We start from the raw sequence: 25,085 nt of genomic DNA, 5'->3' as shown, positions 1-25,085 counted from the left end.
TCAGGATCGGGGAGTATATACCTCCTATTATACATACGGCTCAGGATCGGGGAGTATATACCTCTTATGATATATACGGCTCAGGATCGGGGAGTATATACCTCCTATTATATATACGGCTCAGGATCGGGGAGTATATACCTCCTATTATATATACGGCTCAGGATTGGGGAGTATATACCTCCTATGATATATACGACTCAGGATCAGGGAGTATATACCTCCTATTATATATACGGCTCAGGATCTGGGAGTATATACCTCCTATGATATATACGGTTCAGGATCAGGGAGTATATACCTCCTATGATATATACGGCTCAGGATCAGGGAGTATATACCTCCTATGATATATACGGCTCAGGATCAGGGTGTATATACCTCCTATGATATATACGGCTCAGGATCGGGGAGTATATACCTCCTATGATATATACGGCTCAGGATCAGGGAGTATATACCTCCTATGATATATACGACTCAGGATCGGGGAGTATATACCTCCTATGATATATACGGCTCAGGATCGGGGAGTATATACCTCCTATGAAATACAGGGCTCAGGATCAGGGAGTATATACCTCCTATGATATATAAGGCTCAGGATCAGGGAGTATATACCTCCTATGATATATACGGCTCAGGATCAGGGAGTATATCCCTCCTATGATATATACGGCTCAGGATCAGGGAGTATATACCTCCTATGATATATACGGCTCAGGATCAGGGAGTATATACCTCCTATTATATATACGGCTCAGGATCAGGGAGTATATACCTCCTATGATATATACGACTCAGGATCGGGGAGTATATACCTCCTATGATATACACGGCTCAGGATCGGGGAGTATATACCTCCTATGATATATACGGCTCAGGATCGGGGAGTATATACCTCCTATTATATATACGGCTCAGGATCAGGGAGTATATACCTCCTATGATATATACGGCTCAGGATCGGGGAGTATATACCTCCTATGATATATACGGCTCAGGATCGGGGAGTATATACCTTCTATGATATATACGGCTCAGGATCGGGGAGTATATACCTTCTATGATATATACGGTTCAGGATCGGGGAGTATATACCTTCTATGATATACATGGTTCAGGTTGAGGCTCTGCGCTCACGCACAGACCGTCTGACAATTTCCAGTGAGATCAGACATCGGCGGATTCCTGGAAAGGCTCGGCTGCCCAGAGGGACTTTGTCACCCAGACTTCCAGGAAATGACAATAGAGAATTCAATCCTCCGGCAGCAAACAGAAGGGGGGGGGGAGAAAAGGAGAGCAGTCACTATTATAGATACTTTGTAGCAGAGAGAAGAGAGAAGAGGTGATTTATTATAAAGTGCTCCTGCTGTGGGGTTTACAGAGACTGCAATAGAAATAATAAAAGGAAAGATTGTGGATCATCAGAGATCATTTATTTCCACAATTAGCAGAGTGCAGAACAGAAGGTTCCATTCCATCACAGCTCCAAGAAGCCTGAAACAGCTGATATAATCAGTGCAGGGCATAGAATCCGTGACTTCTTAGGAACGGACCCAATCCGTATAATCGTATAAGTAGACACGTGCACCGCCGAAAAATTTGTTCTTTTTCGTTTCATTGTTTTTTTGTTTTTTTTTCCGAAAATTCAAAAATAACTAACTATTAAACTATAGGTATAGGAATTTCCTTTCAAATTTGGCTGTTAGTGAACGAAAATGAATTTATCCGAAGTTACGAATTATCCGGAATAACGAATGCCGCATCTAAACAAATGGAATGGAACAAATTAATAATATATAATAATAATATTTTTAAAAAGTTTTTATTTTTATTATTTATTATTATTAATTCGTTATATTTCATTTGTTTTAGATGCGGCATCCGTTATTTCAGATAATTCATAACTTCGGATAAATTCGTATTCGTTACGTTCACTAGCAGCCAAATTTGAAAGGAAATTCCAACACCTATAATTTAACAGTTAATAATAGTTAAGTTATTATTAAGTAATTATTATTTGAGATTTTCAAATTTTCGGATATTCGTTCTTTGAATTTTTCGTTCTTATTTTTGAATTTACGAATATTCGGAAAAATTCGTTAAACGGGTTTTCGTTAATTCGGATATTTCCGAATTTGTCGAAATTCGTTAAAAAAAACGAATTCGGAACAAAACGAATTGCACGTGTCTAATTGTAAGGGACTAATAGAATTAGAAAGCCTCCAACTGAATCAGTGCGCAGCAAAGCATCATGGGGGTTTCAGCAAGGAGAGCTGATCAGTGGAGCCCGATCTATAATCAATAGAGTATCTACTACAGTGAGAAACAAACTTCACAGGCACCAGAAGAAAGCAATAGTATAATATTTCAGGTCCTTTCATATGGGGGGGGGGGGGCCTCTACTTCATTTAGCAGGGGATCGGTGAGCATCTCCCATTGTGGACCGGATATGAACGGGACAAATATCCGTACCCATTCAGTTTGTTAGGAGAGAAGAAAGTTCCGATCGCCGCACTCTGGAGAAACCCGTTGGTCGTGAAAGTAAAAGCAGCCTCCGCCTAGCTCTGTCCAGGCCACGCCTACTGACGCATTTCACCCCAATGGGACAAAATGCGTCGGAGAGGCATGGCCCGGAGGGAGCCAAGCGGAGGCTGCTTTTACTTGCATGACCAACAGGTTTAGCCGGAGTGCGGCGATCGGAACTTTTTCTCTTAGTATATGCAGAGCTGGGACGAGCTTTTACCGCGAGCGACTGGACTTGGATACAGGGACCAGAGCAGCAATCCAAAACTCTTCATACCCATTCAGTTTGTTAGGAGAAGAGAAAGTTAAAATCAGAAAATTACTTAGAACCCTTAAACATTATCTCACAAAAGTAAGTACACCCCTCACATTTTTGTAGATATTTTCTTCTATCTTTTCATGTGACAACACTGAAGAAATGACACTTTGCTACAATGTAGTGAGTGTACAGCTTGTATAACTGTGTAAATTTGCTGTCCCCTCAAAATAACTCAACACACGGCCATTAATGTCTAAACCGCTGGCAACAAAAGTCAGTACACCCCTAAGTGAAAATGTCCAAATTGGGCCCAATTAGCCATTTTCCCCCCTCTGTGTCATGTGACTCGTTAGTGTTACAAGGTCTCAGGTGTGAATGGGGAGCAGGTGTGTTAAATTTGGTGTTATCGCTCTCACTCTCTCATACTGGTCACTGGAAGTTCAACATGGCACCTCATGGCAAAGAACTCTCTGAGGATCTGAAAATAAAAGAATTGTTGCTCTACATAAAGATGGCCTAGGCTATAAGAAGATTGCCAAGACCCTGAAACTGAGCTGCAGCACGGTGGCCAAGACCATACAGCGGTATAACAGGACAGGTTCCACTCAGAACAGGCCTCGCCATGGTCCACCAAAGAAGTTGAGGTCACGTGCTCAGCGTCATATCCAGAGGTTGTCTTTGGGAAATAGACATATGAGTGCTGCCAGCATTGCTGCAGAGGTTGTAGGGGTGGGGGGTCAGCCTGTCAGTGCTCAGACCATACGCCACACACTGCATCACATTGGTCTGCATGGCTGTCGTCCCAGAAGGAAGCCTCTTCTAAAGATGATGCACAAGAAAGCCCGAAAACAGTTTGCTGAAGACAAGCAGACTAAGGACATGGATTACTGGAACCATGTCCTGTGGTCTGATGAGACCAAGATAAACTTATTTGGTTCAGATGGTGACAAGCGTGTGTGGGGGCAACCAGGTGAGGAGTACAAAGACAAGTGTGTCTTGTCTACAGTCATGCATGGTGGTGGGAGTGTCATGGTCTGGGGCTGCATGAGTGCTGCCGGCACTGGGGAGCTACAGATCATTGAGGGAACCATGAATGCCAACATGTACTGTGACCTACTGAAGCAGAGCATGATCCCCTCCCTTCAGAGACTGGGCCGCAGGGCAGTAGTCCAACATGATAACCACCCCAAACACACCTCCAAGATGACCACTGCCTTGCTAAAGAAGCTGAGGGTAAAGGTGATGGACTGGCCAAGCATGTCTCCAGACCTAAACCCTATTGATCATCGGTGAGGCATCCTCAAATGGAAGGTGGAGGAGCGCAAGGTCTCTAATATCCACCAGCTCTGTGATGTCATCATGGAGGATTGGAAGAGGACTCCAGTGGTAACCTGTGAAGCTCTGGTGACCTCCATGCCCAAGAGGGTTAAGGCAGTGCTGGAAGATAATGGTGGCCACACAAAATATTGAGACTTTGGGCCCAATTTGGACATTTTCACTTAAGGGTGTACTCACTTTTGTTGCCAGCGTTTTAGACATTAATGGCTGTGTGTTGAGTTATTTTGAGGGGACAGCAAATTTACACTGTTATACAAGCTGTACACTCACTACTTTATATTGTAGCAAAGTGTCATTTCTTCAGTGTTGTCACATGAAAAGATAGAAGGAAATATTTACAAAAATGTGAGGGTGTACTTACTTTTGTGAGATACTGTATATGGATATGGCACCGTACGTTTATCCCCAAGATATGGACACTTGTGCCGTATTGGATTTGTAGTCATTCATAGAATACAAAGCTTCCTATGAATGGCGGAGCAGCACTCACCCGGCTTTATTTTGTTCCACAACTTTATTTCATACAGAGATACAAAGTCACATCTGTTACTTTCTAGTATTATATGGAATGGAAAACAGAAGTGTTCTGCAATGGCTTGGCTTTAGATTCTTGGAAAAAAAGGAGGTGGAGGATGGGTTATCCAAACTACGATCTGTAATGTCTGTGATGTAAACCAAAAGTCTTTTATTTAAATTCTGAATGTTCTGGGGGGGTGGGGGGAGGGGTCAGGACACCCAGAACAGCTTCCACCCTGTACTGCTGAATGCAGAAATCTGACATTGTGATTCTCATCCCGCTGAGCTCCTCCTCCTCCTCTTCTTCTTCTTCTTCTTCTCCTTCTTCTTCCTCCTCCTCCCAGTACGCCCTGCAATGGACAAGCAGATCCAGGTGGGTATCTGAGTATCTTCAGGAAGACGAGGGCCCATCTCTCCTCTGCAGGTGAATAAATCTCGCCCTGTGAAGAGCAGACACACAGGATTCAGCCGTCACAACTTAGTAATACAGTCTGTTTGGTCACCAGCAAGTGTTAAAGATATATATATATATATATATATATATATATATATATATATATATATATATATATATATATATATATATATATATATATATATATATATATATATATATATATATATATATATATATATATATATATATATATATATATATATATATATATATATATATATATATATATTTTTTTTTTTTTTTTCTTCTTTTTTAATTTAATTTTTTTTTTTACACAATGCTTTCTTTATTTTACAATTTTACTTTGAAAGTAATTTTTAGTACGATTCCTTTTTTTTTTTTTTTTTTTTTTTTTATTCAACCCTATTGGGGGGGCTTTGGTGAACAGACCCGACATCTTTCCTTTGAGACAGAGAAAGGGACTGAGGATAGAGATTCCCCAGTCCCTTTCACTGTAGCCTCAGCACAGAGGGGGACCGGAGAAGCGGACGGGGGGGGGGGGGGGGAGACCGGAGAAGCGGACAGGGGGGGGGACGGAGGAGCGGACGGGGGGGGGGACGGGACGGAGGAGCGGACGGGGGGGGGGGGACCGGAGAAGCGGACGGGGGGGGGGGGACCGGAGAAGCGGACGGGGGGGGGGGGGGGACCGGAGAAGCGGACGGGGGGGGACGGAGGAGCGGACGGGGGGGGGGGACGGAGGAGCGCACGGGGGAGAGGGAGCGCACGGGGGAGAGGGACCAGAGGAGCGCACGGGGGAGAGGGACCAGAGGAGCGCACGGGGGAGAGGGACCAGAGGAGCGCACGGGGGGGAGGGACCAGAGGAGCGCACGGGGGGGAGGGACCAGAGGAGCGCACGGGGGAGAGGGACCAGAGGAGCGCACGGGGGAGAGGGACCAGAGGAGCGCACGGGGGAGAGGGACCAGAGGAGCGCACGGGGGAGAGGGACCAGAGGAGCGCACGGGGGAGAGGGACCAGAGGAGCGCACGGGGGAGAGGGACCAGAGGAGCGCACGAGGGGGAGGGACCAGAGGAGCGCACGGGGGGGAGGGACCAGAGGAACGTACGGGGGGGAGGGACCAGAGGAGCGCACGGGGGGGAGGGACCAGAGGAGCGCACGGGGGAGAGGGACCAGAGGAGCGCACGGGGGAGAGGGACCAGAGGAGCGCACGGGGGAGAGGGACCAGAGGAGCGCACGGGGGGGAGGGACCAGAGGAACGTACGGGGGGAGGGACCAGAGGAGCGCACGGGGGGGAGGGACCAGAGGAGCGCACGGGGGGGGGACCAGAGGAGCGGACAGGGGGAGGACCGGAGGAGCAGGCGGGGGGGGGGGGAGAGGGGACGGAGGAGCGCACAGGGGAAGGAACCAGGGGGGAACGCACGGGGGGGGGACACACCAGAGGAGGGCACGGGGGGGAGGGACCAGAGGAGCGTACGGGGGGGAGGGACCAGAGGAGCGTACGGGGGGGAGGGACCAGAGGAACGCACGGGGGGGAGGGACCAGAGGAGCGGACAGGGGGAGGAGCAGACAGAGGGAGGACAGGAGGAGAGGACAGGGGGAGAGGACAGGGGGAGGACCGGAGGATCAGGCGGGGGGGGGGGGGGGGGGAGAGAGAGGACGGAGGAGCGCACAGGGGAAGGGACCAGGGGGGAACGCACGGGGGGGGACACACCAGAGGAGCGCACGGGGGGGAGGGACCAGAGGAGCGTACGGGGGGAGGGACCAGAGGAGCGTACGGGGGGAGGGACCAGAGGAACGTACGGGGGGGAGGGACCAGAGGAACGTACGGGGGGGAGGGACCAGAGGAACGTACGGGGGGAGGGACCAGAGGAGTGGACAGGGGGAGGAGCAGACAGGGGGAGGACAGGAGGAGAGGACCGGAGGAGCAGGCAGGGGCGGGACCGGGGGGAGACCGGATGAGGACCAGGAGGATAGAGGATACACTCAGGAATGATTGGTGTGGCAGTGGGGGAAGTTAGAATCACGGTCTCCCTGTGTGGCTTTCAATTAAGCAGCCGACAGCCGCGGTGGGAGGAGAGGAGGAGGAGCGGCTCTCGGCTGCTTTATTGAAAGCCACACAGGGAGACCGTGATTCTAACTTCCCCCACCGCCACACCGATCATTCCTGAGTGTCCAGGTATCAGGCTAAGCATCGGGAGCATTTGCAGGAGTACAAGTACTCCTGCATATAAACAAAAAAGTCAGTGCTACTACCTATACAGTCCCCCCCCCCCCCGATCAGACTGTACATTGTAACTTTGTAGAAGGAGGAAGAAGCATTTCCTCAGTCTCCCCTCCCCCAGTGATCAGACTGTAGATGGGATTTACATGGTTGTGTCACCTCTGAGCCGGCAAGGTAAAGAAGGGCAACACTGACACCATCAGCAGTTTACATGAAAGCAAATATCTGATGACAGTGACACATTACAAGGAAACTGATAGTCTTTTCCTTGTTTTCTTTATAATTATATATGATTATTGCACACTTTGTGCTGTCTGATGGTTGTCACTTTTAAATAAAAAAAAAGGAGCAACATGGCAACCAAAGTACCAATCATCAGGCAATGGTAATACCCTCCTGGTACCACGATAGGCCACTTCCCCTTGGCCACAAACCTATGGTGCCCCAACCCCCCCCCCCCCCCCCCCCCCCCTCCGAAGGGTTCTTATCTCTGCACTGGACCCCCTAACCCCTCTTCCCCCGCCCCCGCCCCCTATGTATTCTGTGTGTCCCGGACAGACATACTTGCTGCAGAAATCTTTCACCACATTGAGAAGTTGGAGCTGAAGCTCGGGATGGTTCTTCAGCCACTCCTCCACCATGTCCGGATGTCGGGGGTCTCCCTCTAGGAAGACGGATCTGGGAATGTAGAAGATTTGGGTCATATGCGGCCCTGATATGGAAATCGTTGGGCAGTATTGGGTGGGGCTCACCTACCCTCCCGGGTTCAGCAGGAGAGGTGCAAGACGTAGAATAGCCTTCATCACATCCATTCCATCAGGGCCCCCGTCTAATGCTGCCCGGTCCTCATACCTAGAAGAGTTATAACCAGCATGGTGTTACCCAATCAGATGTCTGCGAAAGTTTTCAGCCAACCAGGTCACGGGGTATCCAGTGTAAGTAAAAAAAAAAATAAATAATATCTCTAAAACTTGTCAATTCCTCCTAACCACTTCAATACCGGGCACTGTCACCCCTTCCTGCCCAGACCAATTCTCAGCTTTCAGCGCTCTCACACTTTGAATGACAATTGCGCAGTCATGCTTCACTGTAACCATATGACATTTTTAATACTTTTTTTTGAGACTGACGGAGCTTTATTTTGCTGGTATTTGGTCACCACTGGGTTTTATTTTTTTTGCTAAACAAAAAAAGATCAACATTTAAAAAAAAATAAAGTTTTTCTTAGTTGGTTATAACATTTTGTAAATAAGTAATTTTTCCCCTTCACTAATGTGAAGGCACTGACGGGCACAGATGAGGCTGCACTGACGGGCACAGATGAGGCTGCACTGACGGGCACAGATGAGGCTGCACGGACGGGCACAGATGAGGCTGCACGGACGGGCACAGATGAGGCTGCACGGACGGGCACAGATGAGGCTGCACTGACGGGCACAGATGAGGCTGCACGGACGGGCACAGATGAGGCTGCACTGACGGGCACAGATGAGGCTGCACTGACGGGCACAGATGAGGCTGCACTGACGGGCACAGATGAGGCTGCACTGACGGGCACAGATGAGGCTGCACTGACGGGCACAGATGAGGCTGCACTGACGGGCACAGATGAGGCTGCACTGACGGGCACAGATGAGGCTGCACTGACGGGCACAGATGAGGCTGCACTGACGGGCACAGATGAGGCTGCACGGATGGGCACAGATGAGGCTGCACGGATGGGCACAGATGAGGCTGCACGGATGGGCACAGATGAGGCTGCACGGATGAGGCTGCACAGATGGGCACTAAGGTGGCTGCACTGATGGGCACTAATGAGGCTGCACTGATGGGCACTAATGAGGCTGCACTGATGGGCACTAATGAGGCTGCACTGATGGGCACTAATGAGGCTGCACTGATGGGCACTAATGAGGCTGCACTGATGGGCACTAATGAGGCTGCACTGATGGGTGCTAAGGTGGTTGCACTAATGGGCACTAATGAGGCTGCACTGATGGGCAGTACTAATGGGCACTGTTGGATCTGCACTGATCTTTAGGTCATGGATGATCAGTGCCCTGATTATCAGTGCAGATGTCCCCTGTGTGGATTGCCGCTTATGCACTGTCAGCGTGAGGAGAGGAATGCCGATAACCGGCAAATCCTGTTTACACTGTGATCAGCTGTGATTGGACACAGCTGGTCACATGGTAAAGAACCTCTGTGATTGGCTCTTTACCCCAATCTGTGAATCAGCTGCGTTCGAAGGACACAGCTGATCACAGATCCCTGCCAATGCACACCGCAGGGGCGTGCGGGTAGCGCCATCCCAGAGTTATGAAACCACACTGTAGCCCTCACTGAAGAGGTCGGGAAGAGGTTAAAGTGGAACTAAACCAACCGATTTAACGGTTTTAAAAAACAGTTACATCACAAGCATGCCAGGAATGCCAACTGTCATATTTGCTTGTGTCCTCAACCAAACTGGCAAAGCATCCAATGGCTGGCGTCATAACTGATCACATGTGCAGCACCATGGCAACTTCAGATCAAAGAGAGGCCAAGATGGTGGCTTCCTTGGCTGAAAGGGATAGAAGGGTTTAGCTCCGCCTTAAAAACATTTCATTCCTTAACCGTTTGCCGACCGTCTCAGGCCGATATACGTTGGCAGAATGGCACTCCTGCGCAAACTGATGTCCCTGTACGAGAATGTCCAATGCCCGCCAGCGGCCCGTGATCTCAGCGAGGAGAAGCAGATCGGGGAGATGCCTATATAGCATCATGACAGAGATCTACTGCTCCCTGTCATCGGGAACAGTGAACTCTGTCATGTCAGTGGTAGCCCATCCCCCCCCTACAGTTAGAATCACTCCCTAGGACACACTTAACCCCTTGATCGCCCCCTAGTGATTAAACCCTTCCCTGCCAATGTCATATACACAGTAATCAGTTGCTATTTTTAGCTCTGATTGTTGTATAAATGTTAATGGTCCCAAAATAGTGTCAAAAGTGTCCGATTTGTTCGCCGTAATGTCGCAGTCCCGATAAAAATCGCAGATCCCCACCATTACTAATAAAAAAAAAAAAAAAAAAAAAAATAATAAAAATGCCATAAATCTAACTCCATATTTTGTAGACACTATAACTTTCGCGCAAACCAATCAACATACGCTTATTGCGATTTTTTTTTTTTTTACCAAAAATATGTCGAAGAATACATATCGGCCTAAACTGAGGAAGAAATTCGTTTTTTTTATGTATATATTTTTTGGGGATATTTATTATAGCAAAAAGTAAAAAAATAATGCTTTTTTTTTCAAAATTGTCGCTCTTTTTTTGTTTATAGCGCAAAAAATAAAAAACCGCAGAGGTGATCAAATACCACCAAAAGAAATCTCTATTTGTGGGGAAAAAACGTCAAATTTGTTTGGGTAAAACGTCACACGACCGCAAAATTGTCAGTTAAAGCGACGCAGTCGCAAAGGTGCTCTGGTCATTAAGGGGGGTAAAATCTTCCGGGGCTGGAGTGGTTAAAGTAGAATTTGCAGTCATCTGAAGGGAGAGAACTGCCTGGCATTTAAACAAATCCACGGCCCTCAGTGTCTCCTGTGAAAGCACTAATTGAGGGGAGCGGTGCTGGAGTCGGGGGGACATCGCTGGTGACATGGAGTCAGGTAAGTGTTTACAGGTGGGGAGGGTTTGGATGGGTAGTGGGGGGGTTTAGAACTTATCACCCTTTCCTGCAGTACAGGAGGATCCCAATACTGTTGCTGAAATTCTCATATTTTCGCTCATCTGGTGCTGTGTAAAGATACAGAAAGCCACAGTGCCATCTATAGGTCAGAGAAAGGCACAGCGCCGACTGCTAAATTCAGTGTAAGCGTCCAGGCATCAATGATCCCCCCTCAAGTCATGAACGGGGCCAAGCTCCCAGAATGGTAAAGAGTTCTCTAGAATAAATCAGACAGTCCAGCTGTGTTTGATTTACTAGCAGTAGATACAATCAGATGGATGTACAGAAAAAAGGGCCTCACCTTAAGATCTCCGGGTCCAAACTAGACAGGTCCTCTGTGAATATGTAGGGAGGGTTACTGACCAAAATGTCCACAGGGCCCAGGGCGAGGAGGTGCTCTGCGGGGTCTGTGTTAGAGACGGGGGGTGAGACTGAGGAAGGGCTGCTGGAGGCAAAACAAAGGCTGGCGGATGCAAAGGAAGAGTTGTTGGAGTCAGAGGAAGGGTTGCTGGAGGGAGATAGGTTACTGGAAGTGAAGGAAGGGTTACTGGAAGTGGAGAAAGGGTTGCTTGAGGCACAGGAGGGGTTACTGGAGGCTGAGGAGGGGTTACTGAAAGCGGAAGAAGGGTTGCTGGAGGCGGAAGGAGGTTTGCTGGAGGTGGAAAAAGGTTGATGGAAGTGGAGGAAAGAAGGAGGAGGAAAAAGGGTTGCTCGAGGTGGAAGAAGGAGGAAGAAGGGTTGCTGCAGGCGGAAGGAGGAGGTGGAAGACAGGTTGCTGGAGGCGGAAGAAGGGTTGCTTGAGGCAGAGGAAGGTTTGCTAGAGGTGTAAGGAGGAGGAGGCAAAAGGCTTGCTGCAGGCAGAAGAAGGAGAAGGAGGAAGAAGAAGGGTTGCTGAAGGCGCAAGAAGGATTGCTGGAGGTGGAAGAAGGGTTGCTGGAGGCAGAAGGAGGAGGAAGAAGGTTTGCTGGAGGCAGAAAAATGGTTGCTGGAAGCGGAGGAAGGAAAGGAAAAAGGGTTGCTGGAGGAGGAAGAAGGGTTGCTGGAGGCAGAAAAATGGTTGCTAGAAGCAGAGGAAGGAAAGGAAGAAGGGTTTTTGGAGGCAGGAAAATGGTTGCTGGAAGTGGAGGAAGGAAAGGAAGAAGGGTTTCTGGAGGCAGGAGGCAGGAAAACGGTTGCTGGAAGTGGAAGGGAGAGGCAGTAGAAGGGTTGCTGGAGGTGGAAGAAGAGTTGCTGGAAGCAGAGGAAGGGTTGCTGGAGGCGGAAGGAGGAGGAGGAAGAAGGATTGCTGCAGGCGAAAGAAGGTGGTGGAAGACAGGTTGCTGAAAGCGGAAGAAGGGTTGCTGGAGGCGGAAGGAGGAGGAAGGAGGTTTGCTGGAGGTGGAAAAAGGTTGATGGAAGTGGAGGAAGGAAGGAGGAGGAAAAAGGGTTGCTCGAGGTGGAAGAAGGAGGAAGAAGGTTTGCTGCAGGCAGAAGGAGGAGGTGGAAGACAGGTTGCTGGAGGCGGAAGAAGGGTTGCTTGAGGCAGAGGAAGGTTTGCTAGAGGTGTAAGGAGGAGGAGGCAAAAGGCTTGCTGCAGGCAGAAGAAGGAGAAGGAGGAAGAAGAAGGGTTGCTGAAGGCGCAAGAAGGATTGCTGGAGGTGGAAGAAGGGTTGCTGGAGGCAGAAGGAGGAGGAAGAAGGTTTGCTGGAGGCAGAAAAATGGTTGCTGGAAGCGGAGGAAGGAAAGGAAAAAGGGTTGCTGGAGGAGGAAGAAGGGTTGCTGGAGGCAGAAAAATGGTTGCTAGAAGCAGAGGAAGGAAAGGAAGAAGGGTTTTTGGAGGCAGGAAAATGGTTGCTGGAAGTGGAGGAAGGAAAGGAAGAAGGGTTTCTGGAGGCAGGAAAACGGTTGCTGGAAGTGGAAGGGAGAGGCAGTAGAAGGGTTGCTGGAGGTGGAAGAAGAGTTGCTGGAAGCAGAGGAAGGGTTGCTGGAGGCGGAAGGAGGAGGAGGAAGAAGGATTGCTGCAGGCGAAAGAAGGTGGTGGAAGACAGGTTGCTGGAAGCGGAAGAAGGGTTGCTGGAGGTGGAAGGAGGAGGAAGAAGGTTTGCTGGAGGTGGAAAAAGGTTGATGGAAGTGGAGGAAGGAAGGAGGAGGAAAAAGGGTTGCTCGAGGTGGAAGAAGGAGGAAGAAGGGTTGCTGCAGGCGGAAGGAGGAGGTGGAAGACAGGTTGCTGGAGGCGGAAGAAGGGTTGCTTAAGGCAGAGGAAGGTTTGCTTAAGGCAGAGGAAGGTTTGCTAGAGGTGTAAGGAGGAGGAGGCAAAAGGCTTGCTGCAGGCAGAAGAAGGAGGAGGAGGAAGAAGAAGGGTTGCTGAAGGCGCAAGAAGGATTGCTGGAGGTGGAAGAAGGGTTGCTGGAGGCAGATGGAGGAGGAAGAAGGTTTGCTGGAGGCAGAAAAATGGTTGCTGGAAGCGGAGGAAGGAAAGGAAAAAGGGTTGCTGGAGGAGGAAGAAGGGTTGCTGGAGGCAGAAAAATGGTTGCTGGAAGCAGAGGAAGGAAAGGAAGAAGGGTTTTTGGAGGCAGGAGGCAGGAGGCAGGAAAACGGTTGCTGGAAGTGGAAGGAAGAGGCAGTAGAAAGGTTGCTGGAGGTGGAAGAAGAGTTGCTGGAAGCAGAGGAAGGGTTGCTGGAGGCGGAAGGAGGAGGAGGAAGGATTGCTGCAGGCGAAAGAAGGTGGTGGAAGACAGGTTGCTGGAGGCGGAAGAAGGGTTGCTTGAGGCAGAGGAAGGTTTGCTAGAATGGGAAGGAGGAGGAAAAAAGGTTGCTGCAAGCAGAAGGAGGAGGAAGAAGAAGGGTCGCTGAAGGCGTAAGAAGGATTGCTGGAGGTGGAGGAAGGGTTGCCGGAGGCGAAATGAGGAGACGGAAAAAGGGTTGCTGGAGGCGGAGGAAGGATTGCTGGAGGCAGAAGAGGGGGTCACTGGAGGAGGGGGACGGGTTGCTGGAGGCGGGAGTAGGGTTGCTGGAGGTGGAAGTAGGGTTGCTGGAGGTGGAAGTTGGGGGCAGAGGAAGGATTGTTGGAGACATGGGAAAGGTTGCTGCAGGTGGAGGATGGGTTGCTAGGGATGGAGGAAGGGTTGCTGGAGATGGAGGAAGGCAGAGGAAGGGTTGCTAGAGGCAGAAGGGTTTCTGGAGGCAGAAGGAAGGGTTGCTGGAGGTGGAGGAAGGCAGAGGGTGGGTTGCTGGAGGCAGAAGGGTTTCTGGAGGCGGGGGAAGGGTTGCTGGAGGCAGAAAGTCTAACCTGACAATATGTCTTGCTGAAGAATTTGGATTTGGTGTTGTAGATTGAGTCTGCAGAACATAAACAGAGAGAGGTCATTGGACAATAACACAAATCCCCAATCATTCCATTTATGTATTCATTGTCATCAATGTTTCAAATTTCTTCTCTACAGGTATCCGCTATCCAAAAATAAATGTAAATTATCTCCTCAAGGGGAACGGCACCGCAAACATTTAAAGAGGAATCACACAGCTAGGGAGGCGGGTGGGGAGGAGAAAGATTGAGCTCTTTTCTGCAAAGAAAACTTGGTAAGCACACCTGGACGGAAGTAAGCCACACCTCCTGACCTTTGATGGCATGCCTCCTGACCTTTGGGGGAGGTCCCTAACCCTATCCTCAAGTCCTGACCTTGATCTTCAAGGGAAAACTCTAACCCACAGTGCCTGGAGAATCCTTGCCCACATATTAAATGGTTATTTTTATATATTAAAAAGTATGTGTTTGATCCATTTACATGGGGATCCATAAGAAAAAATATATATTAGGTGGAGTTTTACTTTAATTTGGGTAAGGGGGAGGCTGAACCTGATTTGTAGAGGAATCTAAGGTGTCGGCAATCAAAGGGATAAACCTAACAAAATCAAAATCCTTATCTGAAATCTCCGCTCATTTGTCGCTATCCTCGGTCACTTACCTCTCGGCGTTATCTCTGGTGAGATTCACAGCCGCCTCGGTTTTATCTATGGCCAGAACACGAGCCTGAGACAAACACAAGACAAGCAACACATTAATAAGAAGGAAAATATGATATCATATCCAGGTCCCCCCTTCCTATCCCTCACATACACACATACTACTGCTACCATTATACTTTACTGGATGTGCTTCTTTTGGACTGGTGTCAGTGGGAGGAATAGTGCCCCATCATTGGTGTCAGTGGGAGGAATAGTGCCCCATCATTGGTGTCAGTGGGAAGAATAGTGCCCCATCATTGGTGTCAGTGGGAGGAATAGTGCCCCATCATTGGTGTCAGTGGGAGGAACAGTGCCCCATCATTGGTGTCAGTGGGAGGAATAGTGCCCCATCATTGGTGTCAGTGGGAGGATTAGTGCCCCATCATTGGTGTCAGTGGGAGGATTAGTGCCCCATCATTGGTGTCAGTGGGAGGAATAGTGCCCCATCATTGGTGTCAGTGGGAGGATTAGTGCCCCATCATTGGTGTCAGTGGGAGGATTAGTGCCCCATCATTGGTGTCAGTGGGAAGAATAGTGCCCCATCATTGGTGTCAGTGGGAGGAATAGTGCCCCATCATTGGTGTCAGTGGGAGGAACAGTGCCCCATCATTGGTGTCAGTGGGAGGAACAGTGCCCCATCATTGGTGTCAGTGGGAGGAACAGTGCCCCATCATTGGTGTGAGTTGGAGGAACAGTGCCCCATCATTGGTGTGAGTTGGAGGAACAGTGCCCCATCATTGGTGTGAGTTGGAGGAACAGTGCCCCATCATTGGTATCAGTGGGAGGAACAGTGCCCCATCATTGGTATCAGTGGGAGGAATAGTGTCCCACCATTGGTATCAGTGGGAGGAATAGTGTCCCACCATTGGTATCAGTGGGAGGAATAGTGCCCCATCATTGGTGTCAGTGGGAGGAATAGTGCCCCATCATTGGTGTCAGTGGGAGGAATAGTGCCCCATCATTGGTGTCAGTGGGAGGAATAGTGTCCCAAGGGCCACATAAAGGCAAACAAAGGGCGACAGTTTATAGACCATTGTTATAGAGGGAAGGGGTGAGAGTGTTCTTTAGTCCTCTCCTAGGGTGACAACATTGCTCCATAGATACAGTAGGATAAGGAAGTGTTGTCACTATAGGACAGGAAGTGTGTTATCAGCAGGATCACTGGGGGGGGGGGGCTTAAAAAAAGAAAACAAATGCAGCCCATCTAAGGACTGGCCATCTATATATATGACATTTTCCTCTTTGGTTTACAATTCTCTACATTACCTGGGGAACGTTCCGCAGCAAAGCCAAGGACACGGCACCAGAACCGCAGCCCACCTCAAGGATTCTGGGCTCAGGCGACTGCCTCAACCCCGGACAATCCGCCAGAACCAGTCCGACCAGTTCCTGGGAATTCCAACAAATAGAGAAAAACCAATTAGCTAAAACCTTTCAGTGCCGGCCTTAAAGTTGACGTTTAATCTGTTTATATCTGGCCATTCAAGCGGGGCTTTATCTGACTTGCTGCAGCTTCTAATGCACATGGTGAGAAGCTCACAGTGTGCGGTGAAATCAGAGGAAGCCGTTTCAGCCCAGAAGAGGAGCCGCTACAACTGTGCAAGACTAGAGGGGAGGCCGGAGAGAGGATATAAGGACTAACTGAACCCTTGTGGACAACCCCTGCAGTGGGCAGTGCCAGGACAAGGGGTAGGCAGAAGGGACGGTTGCCCTGGGCACACCATGTATTGTATGGATGGGGGCGCTGCAAGTTCCTTCAACTACAGCGGCACCACTACATCTGTCAGCAGCGAGAAGAGCAGGGGAGGGGCAGGAGGAGGTGCGGGCTGTGCTCTCTCTCCTCTTCCCCCTCACAGGTTCGCACTTAATGAAGAAGGGGGGGGGGGGCATTTTGCCATCTTTGCCCTGGGCACTGGATGATCCTGTCACCAAAGCCAAATCGCACCCTTCACAAGGTGTCACCGATATCCTGATGCAGGGAAGGAAAACAGGGAGCCTCTTTATCTATATCCCCAAACATTCAACAAATGAAAAAAAAGAAAAAGAAAAAATGCACCGGAATGGGACTTTTGAGGCACAACACTATATTGTCAAAAGTATTGGGACACCTGCCTTTACACACACACACACATCAACTTCAATGGCGTCTTAGTCCGTAGGGTTCAATATTGAGTTGGCTCCGCCCTTCGCAGATATAACAGCTTCAACTCTTCTGGGAAGGCCGTCCACAAGGTTTAGGAGTGTGTCTATGGGAATGTTTGACCATTCTTCCAGAAGAGCATTTGTGAGGTCAGGCACTGATGTTGGACAAGAAGGTCTGGCTCGCAGTCTCCACTCTAATTCATCCCAAAGGTGTTCTATAGGGTTGAGGTCAGGACTCTGTGCAGGACAGTCGAGTTCCTCCACTCCAAACTCGCTCATCCATGTCTTTATGGACCTTGCTTTGTGCACTGGTGTGCAGTCATGTTGGAACAGGAAGGGGCCGTCCCCAAACTGTTCCCATAAAGTTGGGAGCATGAAATTGTCCAAAATGTCTTGGTATGATGACGCTTTAAGAGTTCCCTTCATTGGAACTAAGGGGTCAAACCCCTGAAAAACAACCCCCCACCATAATCCCCCCTCCACACCATAATCCACCCCCCCCCCCTCACACCATAATCCCCCCCCCCCCCCTCACACCATAATCCCCCCTCCACCAAATGGTTTGGACCAGTGCACAAAGCAAATAAAAATCCGTGACATTAGCACACAGAGTGTTCTATGGAAACGCTGCATTGCGCAATTATTATTGTACACAAGTGGAAATTCCTCTGCTAATAAAACAATGCCCAGTGAAGTGCCAACAGCCTGAACTGATGAGTAATCTCCTGGCATCGTCTGTACAAACAACGCGGAAATAAAAACAAAAAAAAAAAAAAAAACTTTACAATCACTTTACAAGGACCAGGCCTTTTCTGATTACAAGCAAAAATCTGTATTTTTTTGCTAGAAAATTGCTTAGAACCCCCAAAGAAATTATATATATATATATATATATATATTAGCAGAGGCCCTAGAGAATAAAATGGCGATTGTTGAAATCTTTTATGCGACACGGTATTTGCTTAGCAGTTTTTCAAACGCTTTTTTTGGGAACAAATACAATTTTAACGAATTATAATGCAAAAAAAAAAAAAAAAAAAAAACACAATATATAACCCAATTTTTTTAATGGTAAAATATAAAAGGTGATATTACACCGAGTTAATAGATACCCAACACGTCACTCTAAAAATTGGGCGCGCTCGACACCAATTTTACTATCCATAGGCGACGCTTTAAAAGCCTTTTACAGGTTATCACTTTATATATACAGAGGAGGTCCGGTGCTAGAATGACTACCCATGATCTGGCATTCGTGACGATACCTCACATGTGTGAGACGATCGCTGTTTGCATGCGGGCGGGACCGATCCGCGCGTTCACGTTCACCTTTGCATGCGGGCACTGGGGCAATTTAAATTTCTTTTTTTTTTTTTTTTGGAGTCACATCCTCTCCCATTGCTGGTAAAAGCCATCCAGCAGCTGCCGGCTCTAAATAACAAACACTTGTTTGCTTCACTTTAACTGATGTTATCATTTCTGGCATTTCTGTGATATTAGATGTTCGTCCCGTGCGGGGCGCTCTTACCTCCGTCTCGGGTCGTGGGATAAAAACGGGCGGCCTCATCTGCAGGGTCAGATCCAGGAAGTCCCACTCTCCAATAATGTACTGAATAGGAACCCTGCAATGGGGAAGCATCATCTTCTAATTAGATTGTAAGCTCTGAGGAGCAGGGTCCTCCTCACCTTCGTGTATTCAATTCAATTATTGTATTGTCACCGCACTGTCTCCCTATATATTATAAAGTGCTGTGCAAACTACTGGTGTTATATAAATCCTGTATAAAAAATATATAAACCTTTTATAATAATAGAATTAAACAAAAACATACAAATCCTGTAAAATAATAATGTATATCCTGTATTCTAATAACAATATATATAAATCATGTATTATAATAATAATAAAAACAATCATAAAATAATTAATTATAGTAATAAGAATAGTTATATAAAAATAATTATATATAAATCATGTATATTATATAACTCCGGTATCATAATATCAATAATAATAGTAATATTCTTGTGTGGGATTTATATTATTGTAATTATTATTATTATGATACAGGATTTATAATTATTATTATTTATATATTATCATTATTGTTAATAATATAAATCCCGCACAAGAATAATAATAATATAATATAATAAAATAAGAATATATAAATAACATGTAAATCCTGTATTATAACAATATATATATATATAAATCATGTATAATAATAATAACAATAAATAATTATAGTAATAATAATATTTATATACAAATAATTATATATAAATCATGTATAATGTTATATAAATCCGGTATCATAATATCAATAATAATAGTAATATTCTTGTGCGGGATTTATATTATTATAGTAATTATTATTATGATACAGGATTTATGATTATTATTATTTATATGTTATCATTATTGTTAATATAAATCCCGCACAAGAATATTACTAACAATAATGATATTATATAATAATAATCATAAATCCTGTATTATAATAATAATAATATATAAATCCTAAATAATAATATGTAAATTGTGTATAATAATATAAATATTAATATACAAATCCTGTAAAATAATAATATATACTGCTAAATAACATGTAAATCCTGTATTATAATAACAATATATATATATAAGTCATGTATAATAATAATAATAACAACAAATAATTATAGTAATAATAATATTTATATATAAAAATTATATATAAATCATGTATAATATTATATAAATCCGGTATCATAATATCAATAATAATAGTAATATTCTTGTGCGGGATTTATATTATTATAGTAATTATTATTATGATACAGGATTTATGATTATTATTTATATGTTATCATTATTGTTAATATAAATCCCGCACAAGAATATTACTAACAATAATGATATTATATAAATAATAATAATCATAAATCCTGTATTATAATAATAATAATAATAATAATAATAATAATATATAAATCCTAAATAATAATATGTAAATTGTGTATAATAATATAAATATTAATATACAAATCCTGTAAAATAATAATATATACTGCTAAATAACATGTAAATCCTGTATAATAATAACAATATATCTATATATATAAATCATGTATAATAATAATAATAATAATAATAATAATAACAACAAATAATTATAGTAATAATAATATTTATATATAAAAATTATATATAAATCATGTATAATATTATATAAATCCGGTATCATAATATCAATAATAATAGTAATATTCTTGTGCGGGATTTATATTATTATTATTGTAATTATTATTATGATACAGGATTTATGACTATTTATATATTATCATTATTGTTAATAATATAAATCCCGCACAAGAATATTACTAACAATAATGATAATATATAAATAATAATCATAAATCATTGGTATTTTGGGACTAGTCTAGTGATGTATCTGGGGGCAGATTTGGGGACGGCTTTGTAGGTAGTTGTTAGTATTTTGAATTTAATTATTTTGGGTGAGCGGAAGCCGGTGGAGGGATTGGCAGAGAGGAGAAGCAGACACGGAGCGATTGGTAAGGTGGATGAGTCTGGCAGCAGCATTCATGATGGACTGAAGGGGGGAGGAGCCTATGCAGAAGTAAGCCAATGAGAAGGCAGTTGCAGTAATCGAGGATTAGAGATGACCAGGGAGTGGATGAAGAGCTTTGTGGTTTCGTTGGTTAGAAAGGGGCGTATTTTGGAGATGTTGCGGAGGTTGAGGCGGCAGGATCTGGACAGTGATTGGATGTGAGGCTTAAAGGAGAGTTCAGAGTCCAGAACTACTGCCCTACACTCGGCTATGGGGCCACGCAGCAGTGCGATCTTCCACTGGACGCAGCCAATGACCGACCACTGTGCTGGCCTGCTGCCAGGACCATGTGACCACTGTGACCAATCACAGCAGGTCACATGACAGCTGTAAACAATGAAAGGCATCCATTGTGTACAATTGTGTTGCAAGCTGTGATTGGTCACAGTGATCACAAGGTACAGACTGGGCCCATCTGTGCCATGTGATCAGCTGTGGCCAATCACAACGAAACAAACTGAATGAATTGATTTCACTCAGTGAAAGGCTTGCTTATAGCAACGAGCAATAATGTGTAAAAAAAAAAAAAAAAAAAAAATCATATTATTATATTGCTTTGGTCACAGTGTGTTTAAAAAAAAATGTTAAGTAAAAAAAAAATATATATGTAATAAAAAAAATAAAAAAAATACGTATATTTATCGGAACCCTAAAAACGGACGACCATATTGCCCTAAAATGACATCTGATAAGAAGAAGTGAAGGGCCACTTTAGCATGCCTTAAGCACCCTTAAAGTGCCACTTGAATCTACGAAGCAGAGACCGTCTCTCCTTGTCATTTTCTGTCATTACCTCTTCAGCCGCTCCTGCGCCATCTTCTCTATGCGCTTCAGTTGATCTTCAGAGACCGGGGAGCGAGCCAGGCGCCGGGCCAGACCCCGAAACTGCAGCCAACAAAAAAAAAAAAAAAAAGCAGAAAAGTGAATCTTGTTACCTTCAGTGAATACGTTCCTGACACGTCACAATATACAGCAACCTAGTCTGCTGCAGGCAGGAGGAAGCATTCCCTCAGTCTCCCCTCTCCCAGAGATCAGACTGCAACATTGTAGCTTTGCAGCCAGTCACAAGGTGAGAGGCTGCAGCGGGGGAGCCGATCGTAATAAAAGGTGTCCTTGAGCTCCACCCAGTGACTTTGCCTGAGATGTCATCAGTCTGCTGCAGGCAGGAGGAAGCATTTCCTCAGTCTCTCCTCTTCCATCCATGCTGCATTCACACCACCTGAGTGTAGCATCGTTGAAGCGTTTTTCCGGCGGTTTTTTTTTTTGCACATTTTTATGCTCGACTTGCGCATTTTTCTACAGCGTTTTTGAGCTGCTGCGGTTTTTGTTTTTTTTTTTTATTAGCCAAAAGAGAAAACTATTATCTGTTACATCATGTGTTGCTTTTTTAGCTTTTCCATGAGCTTTTATAATTATTCATTTATTTTTTTCTTTATGATAAGGGGGTTACAGTTAAGGTTAGGATTAGGAGCCGGGGTTATTTATTATTTATGGTTATGGTGTTATTACTACTACTACTAACAGAAATAATAAATGAATAAATAAATCTAAAATATATACATATATAAATACAAAGGGGGCAAATAAGCAGAGCTTCCCCTTTTGGTTGAAGCTCCGCTTTAACTCCTAACCTTAAAAATATTAATATTAATAAATGACTTATTATATAAATAATTATTATTCATTTTTTGGTTTGGGCATTTATTTATTATCATTATTATTAATAATAATTATAATAATTTATTAAGTTTTTAAGATTAGGGGGTTAATTTTTTTTTTTTTTTTTTGTATTATTACATATTATTAAATTTATTATATTTATTTATGATGATTTTTAGTTATTTGTGTATTTATTTTACATTTACTTACTCATATATTACAATTTTTATTTTCAAATTTTTTTAATCTGAGCAGAAAATCGTGCAAACACGTGCGACAAAGCGCGCAAATTCGCACCAAAAAAAAAAAAAAAAAAAAGCACGAATGGCCTGTTTCCATTAATTTCTATGGAGATAAAAACGCGGCCAAAAACACACCAATCTGCCCGATTCGAGCTACAAATGAAGCTCCAGAACTTTTTTGATGTCTAGGTGTGGAGATGTGAAGCGTCTCCATCGAGAATAATTTATTTGTTTATTTATTTTCCCCTCCAGCGTTTTGGAGATTCGAGCTTCAAGCCACAAAACGCTGAGGTGTGATTGGGGTCCCTCAGCGATCAGACTGCAACATTGTAACTTTGTAGCCAATCAGTGAAGATGAGAGGTTGCAGCAGGGGGGGGGGGGGGGGCTATTCAGCTGCCACCAGTCATATAAAAATGAATGGAGAGCCTGACTTGAAATCAGCGGACGGACGTTGAGCTCCGCGCTGTGCGTGTCGTCCTTACCGTCTTTGCTCCGAGTGCATGCGCTATTAGAATCTCGCTGGATTCCTTCGGCTCCGGGACGCCGCCATCTTGGAAAACATTCCGCCAATGCCGCGCTAAGGTCTCAGCGGTCGCCCCGGCGGAGCCGATCCTCCGACACGATAGGCGGGCCGCTCTGGTGAGGAGGCGGTGCAGGGAAGAGGTGACGTTCATGGCCTGGAATGGAACAAACATGGAGGAGAGAATAAGAGATTACTGACAAATTTACAAAGACAAACTTCATGTTTTTTTTTTTTAGGATGGAGGGGACACTGGGGCCCGAGGGCCACAATACAAGTACCTAAGGGCCACATGGGGCTCACAGACCACAGTTTAAGTGTCTGGGTGGGGTTAGGGCCTCTGTTTTTATTCCTGTCTATGCCCTTTTTTTGGGGGGGGGGTTTCCCCAAGGCAGGAAGTGAGGAAAAATCTCCCCAATGGGGGTCACAGACAGTAAAAAAAACAAAACTTAATGCTGTCAATTAGACAGGAAGTAAAGGGAAATCTCTCCAAAAGGGACCTTCCTGTCCTTGTGACAACCATTCCTCCCCTACCCTATGATGTACAGAGGGTCACAGGGACAGGAAGTAAGGAAAAATCCCCCCAATGGGGTCACAGACAGTAAACAAAAAAAAAACCTCATCATTGTCAATTAGACAGGAAGTAAAAATAAATCTCTCCAAAGGGGACCTTTCTGTCCTTGTAACAACCATTCCTCCCCTATCCTATGATGTACAGAGGGTCACAGGGACAGGAAGTAAGGTAAAATCTCCTCAATTAAATCAGACAGTAAAAAAAAAAAAAACTCCAAAAGCTGTCAAATAAGACAGGAAGTGATGAGAAATCTTTCCAAAGGGGACCTTCCTGTCCTTGTGGCAACCATTTCACCCCCATCCCCACCCTATCATATACGAGGGAGGGAGGGGGGTTAAGGCTCAGGGACAGGAAGTGGGTGAAAAATTTCCCCAGTGGGGTCACAGACATAAAAAAAAAAATTGAAAAATTTAATGCTGTCAATTAGACAGGAAGTAAAGGGAAATCTCTCCAAAAGGGACCTTCCTGTCCTTGTGCCAACCATTGCTCCCCCAACCTATTATGTTTAGGGGTCCCAGGGACAGGAATTGGGGGAAAATCTCCCCAATGGGGTCACAGACGGAGGGGAAAAAAAAACCCTTAACGCTTTCAATTAGACTGGAAGTGATGGACTTTCCTGTCCTTGTGACAACCATTGCAACCCTACCCTATCATATATGGGGGTCCCAGGACAGGAAATTGGGGAAAATCTCCCCAGTGGGGTCACAGACAGGAAGACCCCCAAATACTGTTCACAGATAGTGAAGGAAAATCTTGAAGGTGGACACCGCAATACAAACCCAACTGGAGTTCTGATCTTCCCCTAAGCGGTTTGTATTGCTCTCTGTGGCCCCTATTGAAGATTGCCCATCACATCCTGTCCTGGTGACAACCGGGTTACCAAAACAGGAAGTGAAGGGACATATCCTCACAAGGGGACACCGTATGCAATAAAACTGAGGATCCACTACAAGTACTACAAGTCCCAGCATGGCAGCCTGAGCCTGGTGATGGACTACAAGTCCCAGGAATCCTTGGCTAGTGGTTCAGATCCCAGCACACAGTTTGCACTTCTTTCCAATGACATACCTGCCACCGAATGGGGTCACTACACATGGAAACACTAAACTTCCGGTGTCACCCCCAGCATTCAGCCACTGCACATAAGTTCCTAATGTAAACAGTCACACAACGTCATTCCATCAACCCTTTTCAGAAACCGCTTGAAACTACAGCACACACTGCGACTCCAAAACCATACTGAGATAACAAATATCGAATTTGAATACGCTTTCCTGTTTGAACACACGCTTCCGTCTTCATTATGGGCGCCATTTTGTCGGAGCCCTGCGACTGAGCCGAGCAGGTATTCCCAGA

General features: G+C 45.6%; 1 protein-coding gene across 1 annotated transcript; it reads right to left on the bottom strand.

Annotated features, from left to right (window-relative positions):
• Positions 1–4,621: 4,621 nt before the first annotated feature.
• HEMK1 (HemK methyltransferase 1, mitochondrial release factors N(5)-glutamine) lies at positions 4,622–25,078 on the bottom strand. The gene is made up of 11 exons (XM_073591603.1): positions 24,798–25,078; positions 23,118–23,312; positions 21,527–21,618; positions 18,648–18,741; positions 16,244–16,366; positions 14,938–15,002; positions 14,262–14,311; positions 11,295–11,400; positions 8,035–8,130; positions 7,843–7,956; positions 4,622–5,082 (listed from the first exon to the last, which is right to left on the bottom strand). Exons 1-11 carry the CDS (start codon positions 24,822–24,824, stop codon positions 5,034–5,036), a joined length of 1,011 nt encoding a protein of 336 aa, XP_073447704.1. The 5' UTR covers positions 24,825–25,078; the 3' UTR covers positions 4,622–5,033.
• Positions 25,079–25,085: the final 7 nt, after the last annotated feature.

This window comes from Aquarana catesbeiana, linkage group LG07 (assembly GCF_042186555.1).
Source record: "Aquarana catesbeiana isolate 2022-GZ linkage group LG07, ASM4218655v1, whole genome shotgun sequence".
Taxonomy (NCBI): Eukaryota; Metazoa; Chordata; class Amphibia; order Anura; family Ranidae; genus Aquarana; species Aquarana catesbeiana.
Note: the sequence above shows the minus strand (reverse complement) of the source record. Positions and strands in the feature narration are given on the sequence as shown.

Coding starts and splice junctions, on each gene's coding strand:
- HEMK1 (XM_073591603.1), bottom strand. CDS start 24,824: ATGTGTAGTGACCCCATTCGGTGGCAG. Junction 21,619..23,117: donor ATGCACTCGGAGCAAAGACG/GTAAGGACGACA, acceptor TGTTGGCTGCAG/TTTCGGGGTCTGGCCCGGCG. Junction 7,957..8,034: donor CTCCTGCTGAACCCGGGAGG/GTAGGTGAGCCC, acceptor CTACATTCCCAG/ATCCGTCTTCCTAGAGGGAG.